The sequence below is a fragment of the Marmota marmota genome, unplaced genomic scaffold (assembly GCF_001458135.2).
Source record: "Marmota marmota marmota unplaced genomic scaffold, marMar, whole genome shotgun sequence".
Lineage (NCBI taxonomy): Eukaryota > Metazoa > Chordata > Mammalia > Rodentia > Sciuridae > Marmota > Marmota marmota.
Genome location: NW_025999968.1, coordinates 62,820,576 through 62,831,917, shown reverse-complemented (window position 1 = coordinate 62,831,917; position 11,342 = coordinate 62,820,576). Strand labels below are relative to the sequence as shown.

General features: G+C 59.2%; 1 protein-coding gene across 1 annotated transcript in view; it reads left to right on the top strand.

Moving 5' to 3' along the window:
• Window positions 1-4,089: 4,089 nt before the first annotated feature.
• The window catches only part of Itgb2 (integrin subunit beta 2), a 26,760-nt gene continuing 19,507 nt past the window's right edge, over window positions 4,090-11,342 (top strand). The window contains exons 1-3 of the mRNA XM_015478853.2: window positions 4,090-4,327; window positions 10,630-10,690; window positions 11,025-11,113. Of these exons, the coding sequence (XP_015334339.1) occupies window positions 10,633-10,690; window positions 11,025-11,113 (147 nt within the window). The 5' untranslated portion in view covers window positions 4,090-4,327; window positions 10,630-10,632. The remainder of the gene's footprint in view (window positions 4,328-10,629; window positions 10,691-11,024; window positions 11,114-11,342) is intronic.

Below are 11,342 nucleotides of genomic sequence, written 5' to 3'. Positions count from 1 at the left end.
GCATGTTGGTGTCTGTCGGTCATCTTTTCTCTCACAAGGCCTCTGGGTTTTCTCTGTCGTTGTTGGAACAGTCCTAGCTGTGGTCTGGGCACTCTGGACGTCATTCAAAGGGACTGGTCATCAGGATCCTCGGGACGGCATCGATCGTTCTGTTCTGGCAATCAGTCTGGTTAGGCTGGGCCACAGGTCCAGACCTGCCTCTCGGGGGCGGTGATTCAGGGTGAGTTCAGAGCCTGGCAGTGTGTCTGTGTCCACCTCACACTTGAATCCCTCTGGTGCAGTCTGCGACCCTGGCGGAGGCCCGCCCCACAGCAGTTCTCAAAGCTCTTGGGTCATTTCCACACCTGCCCAGCTCAGGGAGCCTGGAACTTGTACACAGCCTTCTGGTTCCCTCTCCCGGTCTCCTCCTTACCACCCTCCCTACACTCCTGGGGCTCTGAGGACCCTCGCCCGGTCCTCCGCCCACAACGCAGGGCGTGAGCCTCCTTGCCCTTCTTCCTGTTACTGGTTCACCTCTGGGATAAAGTGACTATTGCTGTCCTTCTCTGCTGTAGCTGTGGGTCAGGATTCTGCCTTGGGGTCGACCAGGAGAAGGAAACTAAGACGGGGGCTTCCCCCATGCACTCCAGCCTCAGGGAGCCCCTGGCCGCCCTGGTCAGGAAGGAGGGCCTCTCTTGGTCAGACCTCCAGTGCTGCTGTAAATCTAAGCCAGGCACTACGGCAGGGGAAGAAACAGTGCTCTCGCCACCGTATCAGCCCTTTCCCAAGCTCTGATTATCGCCTGGGCTGTCCGTTATCTTATTCTGTGAGGCGGGTCCACTGTGATTGCCCTTGGAGGGCCAGTAGCCCACACTGGCTCCAGTTCAGCGGGCACCAGAAGTACCAGTCATTTTAAACTTCGAGGAGGAAGGTTCTGAAGGCAGAATCCACGTGCCCACGCGCGTCGTCTTCAGGGCCCTTCATTGATTTTTTTGGTTTGCAGAGCTGTGCCATCATGACCACGATCCACGCAATGTTCCGTCAGCCCAGCAGGTCCTCCTGCTGGGTGCTCTCAGTCCCCCCAGGTCCTCTTTAAAGGTCAAACGTGTGGCTTTTTAAAACTCTGCATATTTTCATTCTTCAGGTGCACACCTGTGGGGTTCAGTGTGTATTTCGACACATGCACAGCGCGTGACAATCGGATCAGGGTAACTGGCATTTCCCTTGAATATTTATCATTTCTGTGTGTTGAGAACATTGAAAATCCTGCGAGCTGTTTTGAAATAGGCAGTTAGTTATTGTCCGCCTGGTTACCCTCCTGCGCTCCGCAGCCTGGGAACTCATTCCTCCTGTCCAGCCGCCCCTGACCCGACTGTCCCCGGCCTCCCCCAGCTCTGCCCATTGCTGCTCTGCTTTCCGTTTCCTTGGAGCAATTTTTAGCTCCAGAAAGAGTAAGAACGTTGGTGTCCGTTGCTCTGTGCTAACGTGTCCCACTGAGCGAGGTGTCCTTCACCTGCCACCACGCACCTGTGCTGCGCCCTCCTTATCCTCGTGCCCTGGGGTGGATGCCTGGACGCCCTGTGAGCAGCGCTGCCGTGAACCTGGGAGGCCCCGAGACCCTTCGGGGTTCTGCCCAGGCCCTGCTGGTCACTGCTCCTTGTATTCACAGGCCTGGAGCAGTGCCCTACTCTCCTCCGCGGTGGCAGTACCCGTTGTTTCCCACCAACAGTGCGTCAAGTTCCTCTTCCTCCACACTCTAACTGGCACTTGTTTTCGTCTTTATGGTGACAGCCATTCTAACTGGGGTGAGGTGACAGCTCCCTGCGGTTTTGATTTGGCACGTTGAGGACTTTTTCAAATATTTGTTAAACATTTGTGTGTCTTCTTTTAAAAAATGTTCGACCAGATCATTTGCACACTATTAAATTGGATTATTTCCCCTTTTTTTGCTGTGGGACCTGATCTGAGAAGAATCTGAATGTTGTGGTTTTGAGATGAATGACCTGATCCTCTCCCTCCAGGTCACGTTGTCAATGTTGCTCATTAATCCAGCCTGAACGTGCCACAGTGCATTTGCTTATTTTATGCCACATTCGCCTTCAGCTTTTCAGGGTGCTGCGTTTTCTTCAGTGCTCTCCTGGTCAGGGCTCATTTTGCTGTAGTGTGTCTGAATCCCCCCTCTCAGGAGGTCTCTGAGATCTCCTTGGCAGCCTGGGAGCGACCTGGTTACTGTTGTCCCCCATGTTTTAACATTAGGTTCTGCAAGTTAGAGAGGGAACCCTGTCCCCCAGGCCCACTCTGATACGCTTGTGGCTGTGTCAAATCAGCACAGTTGTCAGGGTTTGCTTAATGGGTCTTTTTTTGGTACTGGGGAGTGAACCCAGGGGTGCTTACCCACCCAGCCCCATCCCCAGCCCTTTTATATTTTATTTAGAGACAGGGTTTCACTAAGTTGCTTGGGGCCTCGCTAAGATGGCTGGCTTTGAACTCGTGATCCTCCTGCGTCTGTCTCCTGAGCCACGGGGATTATAGGCGTGGCCACTGCACCCAGCTAAACTTTTTTTTTTTTTTATTCCTAGAGAAAAATTTCACGTGCATATGAAAGTGGAGGGAAAGGGGTGATGGACACACAGGTCCCCAGCACACCTCCTTGGTGCTCCCACGCCCCTCCCCGACCCCAGCTCACCCTGATCGTTTGGAAGCACATCTTTACCACATAACTCTAAAAGATGGGGGCCCCTTCACACACCACAAACAGTATCTCACCTGCAAAAGCCACGACTTCTTTTTTTTTAATATTTATTTTTTAGTTGTATTGGACACAACATCTTTATTTTATTTATTTATTTTTACGTGGTGCTGAGGATGGAACCCAGGGCCTCGCACATGCTAGGCGAGCGCTCCACGGCTGAGCCCCAGCCACAGCCCCACAACTTCTTAATAATGACAATGTTTGTGATTGCTTGATGTGTCCCTAGGTCTCTTACCCCGCCCGGGACTCCCCCTGCAAAGCCTCCGGCTCCCCTCCTTGGCTCTGCATGACCCTCAGTGGCTGTCTCGCGGGGCCCTCTCCAGCCTGGACTGAGCTCAGTGGCCTGCAGTCACACGCTCCTCGGTGCCGCCTATTTCCACAGACAGGAGACTGGACATGAAGGCTTGGTCTGACTCCGGTTCAGCAGACAGCTGCAGATGGACACATGCCTTTATTCTATTTTATTTGCTAAACTTTTGTATGTGGTGCTCAGGATGGAACCCCGCGCCTCACGCTGCCAGGCGAGCGCTCCACACTGAGCCGCAGCCGGGCTCCGGTACTTTCCTGACTGAACCATTGTGTGCGCATAGCCTTAGATTTTTTTTATCAAAATGCCCACCGATGAGTACTGTTCCCCTCCCGGATCACATGGGCAGCACTGTGGCCCGTCCGCCTGTCCTTCTGCTCCTCGAGATTGCTGATATTTTTACCATTATTTTTTAAACCAGCAGGTTATAGACTTCATGATTTTTACCTATTTTTGGTTCAGTTTCTCATCGTCCACTGTACACTCACCCGCCTGTCTACGTCTAGGGTACATCTTTTACGAAGGGTTGAGGGTGGTGATCTGAGGCCATCTGACGGTTTTGGGTGGGTGTAGGGGTCCTCCTGTGTCCCTCCCCCTCCCCTCCCCTCAGAGCTTGCAGACTCTAGTTTTCTTTTATCTTATAAGACATCGGCAGAGTGTTCCAGGTGCAGGACTGATTCACCCAGCCCTGGGCCACCCAGTGGCCTCCTCGGTGGGGCCTCTGGGCTGGAGTCTTCTGTCGTCCGAGGGTCCCCCCCCCCGTCTGCGGGTCCCTCCTGGAGTCTGTGCTGGAGGAGCCCTCTTGCCTGGCTTCTTGCCTGGCCCATGCTCACCACCCTGGGCTGGTGCCCGGCCTCCACCCTGCCCGGGCCCCGCTCGGCGGCCTCCTTCCTCCTGCTCCGTGCTCTCGGAGCGCTGAGGAGCTGCTCCCTCTGTCTGGCTGGTCTGCAGACGGTCGCCCACCCGTCACCAGCACCGGTTCACAGGGTTCCACTTCCCAACAGCAGTGGGACGCAGGCAGGTCCCGTCCTTGCTTGGGGCTGTCTCTAGTCCCGCCTGCTGCAGAAGGTGAGCAGAGAAACTGGGGTGAGGGGCCCCCAGTGGGGCAACCAGCCACATGTCACTCTGCTTCCTCTGAGGAGCTGACTGAGAACAGGAAGCATCGCGCCTCACAACTGGGCCTTCACCGTGTCCTCCAGAGGAGACCGCGAGCCAGCCTGGCGAGCAGCTGGGCAAGCCCCAGCCAGTCCAGCCCTACACAGAGCCGAGGCCGCCAGGAGACAGAGTGGGTGAGTACGGCCCGTGGCCAGGGTGGTCCTAAGGAACACTCAGTGCTCGGCTTTTCTCGAGTACTGGCTTCCTGGGGAACAACTCCCTGCGACTCTGGGCCTGGAGTGGGCCCTGGGGACCTGTGCAGGCTCCCAGTCCAGGGCGTCCAGCGGGAAGGGGTCCTGGGAATGTGAGTCCAAGCCCCTTTAATGAGACCCGGCAAGGGGAGGTGGCCTGCCACCCGGGGCAGAGCTACAGGAGGGCCAGGGGCACCTGTAACTGAGGAGCCTCCGTGGTGGAGCCCGGCGGGTGGGGGAGCTGTGGGCAGGGAGGCGCGCTGTGGCCCACCTCCCCAGGAGTGACACTGGCCCAGGCGTGGAGGAGGGGGCCAGACTGGGCAGGGACCGGGAGGAGGGGCGGCCGGGGCCTGGCTCCAGGTGGAACTGCTGGAGGGGTTCCAGGGGGGACCCCCGGTCTGGGCTAAGCCTCTGGACTGTGACGCCTGGGCCCAGCCTGGCCCACAGCATTCAGATGAGGGAGGAAGTCCTTCGCCCAGAAGAGGCCCTCGCAGAGGTCCCTGAGCAGTGGTGGCTGAGCCCACGCCTCGGGCCCTGAATCCAGTGCCTGTTGAGGGTCACAACCCAAGTAGGACCAAGGGGTGGACACCCGACAGGGCCCAGACCCATGGCCACCTGACTTTCATGGGGCTGCGGCATCCGACAGACCAGGGTCCTCTGAGGTTGGGTCTCTGCTCTCAGGCACCAGGACAGGTGGAGCACCCAGCCACCAGGGCCGCTGTCTCTGCAAGAGCACACGGGCAGTCTCTGAGGGCAGCAGAGAGGCAGAGAAGCCCGCTTCCTATCCGGACTCCCCTGCTGAGCCCAGCTCGCTCAGCTCAGTGGCTGCCTGCCCCAGGTGGCATTCACACAGAAAGGGGCACACAGGCAGGCTGAAGTCACAGTCATCCCGGGCCACCTGGGAGAGAGCCCGAGGCAGCAAGGCCCCTCACGGGAAGTTCTGCAGAGGAGCCTCCTTCCATCCGGGCAGGGGAAGGGGCTCTGTGCTCACCGTCTGGAAGGGGCGTGAGTGAGCAGACCCCTGGCCCCCTGGGACTCAGTTTCCCCAACTGTGAAGTGGGGGTGGTCCAGTTGTCAAACTCCAGCTGTCTCACTTCCCTGGGGAAGAGACCCAGGGACACCTCGGGCTCCCCGGACGGCTCTGTCCACTCAGGCCAGGTGTTGTCCTGCATGTGACAGGTGGCTGAGAGGCCTGAAGGCCATGTGCAGCCTGGGCCTCTGCTCTGTGGAGAGGCCCCCTGCAGGCCCCCCTTTCTGCAGTGACTGTGGTCCCTCCTGTAGCCATGTCCCCAGTGGCTTGCCAGTGTAGGTGTGGCAATGCCAGGTTCGCCCTCAGGTACAGGCCAGGCTGCGGAGAAGCCCCACTCAGGGAGCCCGCACCTGGGTGGCCGGCAGTCCCTGGTGACCCCCGGAGACACCCTCTAGGTAGGAGGCAGAGCCCTAACTGTGACCAGTGTCCATTCTCCTTTGCACAAACTGGATCTCAAGGGGGACCACTGGTCCCCTCCTGGACTCTGCTGGAATGTGCAGGGCCATGAGCCTTCCACAGCAGGGGCAGCAGCAGGCTGAGGGCGGGCAGCCGGTGACTGTGAGCCCCTTGTCCCAGCCTCCTGGGCTGCAGCGGGCGGTGCTGACAGGGCCTTAGCTGGCTGGGGCCAGCCTTGACTCTCCAGCTGGCCTGTGTGGTCAGCCTGGCAGGAGTTTGCCTCCACTCTGGCCATGGCTCAGAGCCCAGTCCTTGCCAGGACAAGGGGCAATGACTCTTTGCTCCTGGGCAGGAAAGTCGCCTTTCTAAGGGACCCTTTCTTGGGGCAGGACCTGTGGCGTGGCCCAAGTCCTTGGACAGGGCTAGTGTCCAGAACCCACCCTGTGCGTGAGCAGCCTGTCGTGAAGAGGTGATGTGTGAGGCCTGCTCTGTGCGCACCCCCGGGGGCCTCCTCCCCGCCCTGAGGCCTTCCAAAGGGGGTGTGTCCACACTGCTCCCTCCCCCGGGGTCAAGGCAGCAAGGATCAGAGTCAGGGAGCAAGAGACCTGGCCGGGCTTCTTCATGAGACTCTCAGAGCTGTCCCCTGTCCTCCCAGTAGAATAGGGAGCAGGCACAGAGCCCCACCCAGGAGGACATGGGGAACTCGGGCTAAAGCCAGCAGGGTGGACCTGCAGGTAATGCCCAGTCCTATTTCTGTACAACCACCGCCCCTGCCTGGAGTTGACCCTGACCTTAGTGCCATGGCCTTGGCCTTTCACAGCCTTTGCCCCTCCCCCAGCCATGACTGGCCATGACCTCACTTCCTGTTGGTGAAAGACGTCGGGCAGGGCCGGCCTCTGGGATGCCCTGGTCTGGCCAGTCTGAGACCTCCATTCCCAGGGCATGCTCCCGCTGCTCGGGGAGAGGGTCTCGGGTTTCTCTCAGTCTCGGGGCTGGGGTGGGCAGGGACTCAGCCCTGCGGCAACAGTCCCGCCCCCTGGAGTTTCAAGCACCGAGGTGTCGGGTGTGGGCCTTTTGGTGTGAGGTTGGAGCATCTGGAGTGTGATGGAAACTCGGTGGAGTGGGGACTGTGGGCCTCAGCAGGGGCAGAGTCCATGACCCGCTAAGAGCCTGGACACCCAGGCTGCCCCATCCCCGAGGGGTGTGTGAGCAGGTGCCAGTGGGCCCTGAGGCCCCATTTGGCCCTCCCCGTGATGTAACTGTCCCCAAACACGTGGGCAGTAGGGAAAAAAACCTGGCAGGTTGGGAATCTGGGGAAGTGACTCCAAATAGGGCCCTGGGCACTGTGGAGCTCAGGGCTGTCAAGCCGACAGCAGAAAGCCCAGACGGGACAGCGGGGAACATCAGGAGCACTCTCGCTGCCTCCCTCGGAGCTGGAGATGACCCCTGCCTCTGCCGTCCACCCACTCACTTTCCTCCATCAGCCTGAGTGGCCTCAGCCGTTGGTCATGCGTTTTGTTGCTGGGCCCGATTCTGCAGGGCGTTGGTGATAAAGGCTAAAAATCTCCAATTTGACAGCTGCCCGAGATCCAGGTGCTGCGTGGGCAGGCCGGTGTGGGCGAGGGTGACTTCTGTTCATTTCCCAGAGTGGTTCTGCTTTTGTGACTCTCCCTTCCACCACCTGTGGTCTTTCCTAGGATATGTTGACCCGTGCAAAAGCTATGAGTGTCTAAGGTCTCTTCAGAGATGAAGATCACCCTTCACCTTTTACACTAGATATTAAGTAGCTTCCTTTATGCAACTTTTAAAAAATGTTTATTTTTCAGTTGGACACAGTACCTTTATTTTGTTTATTTGTTTTTATGTGGTGCTGGGGATCGGACCCAGGGCCTCGCTCATGCTAGGTGAGCGCTCTCCCGCTGAGCCCCAGCCCCAGCCCCCTGTTATGCATTTATGATGCACAAAATTTGTCATATTCAGGGTCCACCATCTTCTTGGGTTTTCCCTCGTCTGAGACACACATCTTCCATTTCCTGAGTGTTTTATTTCTTAAAACTGATCTGCAGGTGTTCATTGCCGTTCCTTTATGTCCACACAAAAGCTGTGGGGCTGCTGCCTCCCGGGTTCCGGCTTCAGCTGGTAGAGGACGGCTGTCTCATAAAGATGACGTCTCTCCCTGTCTTGGGGTCTTCACTGGAGTGTTCTAAATGGTGATTAATATGGGTTGGAGGTTCATTTTCCCCCATTTGGTCAGAAACCGTGGCTCCTAAAACGGCAGCCGCGTGACTTCACGGCGTGTTCTCGCCTCACAGGCACCTGGGGGTCGCCCTGGGGGCTGGGGAACCGTCTCTGCTGCCTGTGTTCCCGTTGGCCCTCTTGCCCCCCAGATCTGCCCAGAGCGCCTGTGGCCACCCATCGGTGTTCCAGCCCCTGGAGCCAGCTGCTGACCACTTCTTTCGTGTGTGAAGCAGAAAAGATGCCATCGTGACCCCCCAGTTTGGGGAGAGACCTGGGGGTTGGGGTTGTGGCTCAGGGGCAGAGCACTTGAACGGCTGTCCCTGGGCTCAGGACAAGCAGGTGGACAGGCAGGTGTGAGGACCTGGGTTTGATCCTCATGAAAATAAATAAATACAATAAAGGTCTTGTGTCCAACCACAACTGAAAAAAAAAAAGGTGGGGGAGACCTGTCATCGCAAATGAGGGAGCGGGACGAGGCCATCAGGACCCGGCTTCCTCCCCTCTCCACCCCTCCCGGCACCTGGGCCCCACCTGACGTGCTTATCTGGGGGGCGCTGACCCGGCAGCACAGGTGGCTTCCTTCTCCGAGCAGGACCCTCCGGCCAGGCTCCGATGCAAAGTTCTCTGGGGCCAGCGGAGCTGGGTTTTCTCAGGCAGCTTGGCTTAGGGTTCTGCAGGTTGCCAGCCTGTGTCTGTAGCGGGAGCCTGCCCACCAGGCTCCTACCCTAACACCTGTGTCCAGCCCTCCCACCAGGCTCCTACCCTAACACCTGTGTCCAGCCCTCCCACCAGGCTCCTACCCTAACACCTGCTCTCCGCCCTCTGCGGTCTTGTTCAAGTTTCCTTACCTCCTCCTCTTTCTTTCTTTTTCTTTTTCTTTTTCTTTTTTTTTTTTGTACTAGGGACTGAGCCCAGGGGTGCTCTGCCCCTGGGCCACCTCCCAGCTCTTTTTATTCTCATTACCATGGGCCTCACCCAGTTGCCCAGGCTGGCCTTGAACCTGCCATCTGCTGCCTCCACCTCTGGGTCCTGGGACTTGGGGTGTGCTGGCCCTGTGCGAGGTGGGGAAGGGTCAGTCCTGTTTCTCCAAGGGCCACTCAGTTCCCAGCTTGCTACTTGGTGAACTAGGGTCCTGGTTTCCGGCATTCCTTTGGGGTGGGTGGTACCCGGGCGGTTGGCCCGCGGCAGCACTGGGACTTGGTGACACTCACCACTTCCTGAGGTTGCTGGGTTTCGATAGCACCCTCCCCAGCGGGTGGGTGGAGGTCAAGGGCAGCTCTGATGCAAAGGTCTGGCAGGTCAGTAGCTCCTGGGCTTCTCAAGTAGCCTCCTGTAGGGCTTTGAACCTTAATCTTGGCAAGGGACGCACCCTTGTACCCAGGAAGGTTCTGCCAAGCCTCCCAGGGGCTGCAGGGGCTGGGGGTCGGCTCTGCTACTGCCTCCCACATGGAGGGAAGCCTGGCTGCCCAGCCAGTGCTCAGCCCCACCTCTGGGCTCTGCCTCTCCTCCGGGAGCTTGGCCTTCATCCATCTACCCACTGCGCTCCCAGATGCACCCTTGGTCTGGCTCCACTGTGGGGTGGGTGGGGCTGGGGGGGCTGACTATTCTTAGCAGCCTCCAGCTCCCAGTTACCTTGGGGCCTTGCATGGTGACAGTCAGAGTGACAGGGAGGTGGTGGCCCTTCCCATCTGCTTCCTGTGGTCAAGGTCAGGACTCTGTGGTCTGTGGGTTGGTCTTGCTGTAACCAAGTTGTGCTCCCCCTCTCGGGGGTGCATGGAGGTGCTGGGACACCTGCTCACATCCTGCTGCCTAGGGCCCCCGTTTCCCCACTTGGGACCCAAGGAGTTCGCCTGCTGGTGGTCATGAGTGTTGTATGGGGAGGGGGCCCTTCTGTGGTAGCCCAGGAGAGAGCATGGTGTTTAAATGGGTCCCTCCCCAGAACCAGCAACGGGCTCACCCACTGCATTGGTTTGGGGCATCCCAGGAGGACTGCTCCACTCTGCTCGGAGCAGCTGTGGCCTCACAAGAGGGGACCATCTGAGGGCTCCTTGCAAGGCCCCGGTCAGTTGAGGGTCGGGGCACAGTTGTGGTCTCCAGACAGGGCAGCTTTGAGGTGTGGGTGGAAAGGTGGGACCAGACACAGCTGCCTCAGCTTGACCCCCCTGTCCCAGGTGGGGAGACGCCGGTTCGGGAGGCCGGAGCTGGGGTGGCCCCTCTCCTGCTGCCGCCTCAGGAAGCCAGACCCAGTGGGAGTTCTGCTTCTGAGCTCAACGGGAAGACATCTCTGAGCCCTGATTGCAGTCTTTCTGGGGAGGGAACAGGGCCATCTCCCAGAAGACGGGGATGTGGGGCTTGGCAGGGCCACTGGTCTGGGGGAGCCCCACCCAGAGTGCCAGGGGTAGATGCAGGGTTTGGGGGAGCAAGGGTGAGGACAGGTGCATCAGAGTCCCACGGGCCACAGCACCGATGAGCACTGTCCCCAAGGTAACCGAGCCCCTTAGCCACATGCTGGCTAAGCCCAGTTCTCACCCCAAGGCACCACAAACAGGACCCCTCAGTCACCAAGACCCTCCCTCCACAGGACATGCTGGGCCGGTGCCCCCTGCTGCTCGCCCTGGTGGGGCTGCTCTCCCTTGGGTCTGGTGAGTTTGGGGAGGGGTGTAACTACACACGTGGAGTTTCCAGATGGGGAGGAGCGGGCTGCGGAGTCGCACGCTCCCTGGGAGGCCGAGGAAGGACCCCACACTGGCTTCTGCCCCACAGAGCCGCAGGTGGTGGCTCTGATATCCTCCTGGGTATCTGCTCTGCACCCCGACATGGGGCGACTCGGAGCCCCTCCTGGGCCCCTGTAGAGCTGCAGACGCTGGCCTGGCCCCGTCCTCTCCCCAGGGCCCCCTCCACCCTCCTGCTGTACTCACCTCACACGGTAGGCCAGGGTGGACACGGGGCCACTCACCTGCCTGTCTGTATCCCCAGCCCTCTCTCAGGAATGTACCAAGTACAAGGTCAGCACCTGCCGGGACTGCGTCCAGTCGGGGCCTGGCTGCGCCTGGTGCCAGAAGCTGGTAAGAGCCACATGGACGCCTCTGCTGCCCTCGCCCTTCCTGCCCTCCTGGCCTGGGCCCCATCCCTGCTGCTAAAGCCAGGGACAACAAGGGTCACCATCTCCAAGTCCTGGAAGGTGGGGAACAGAAGCAGCTCAGAGGCCACGGGATTGTTAGTTTGACAGGGCTGCCCTGGGCCAGCCCAGTCCCAGCCCCAGCCCCACCCCCCACCCGGCGCCGGCCTCAGTCC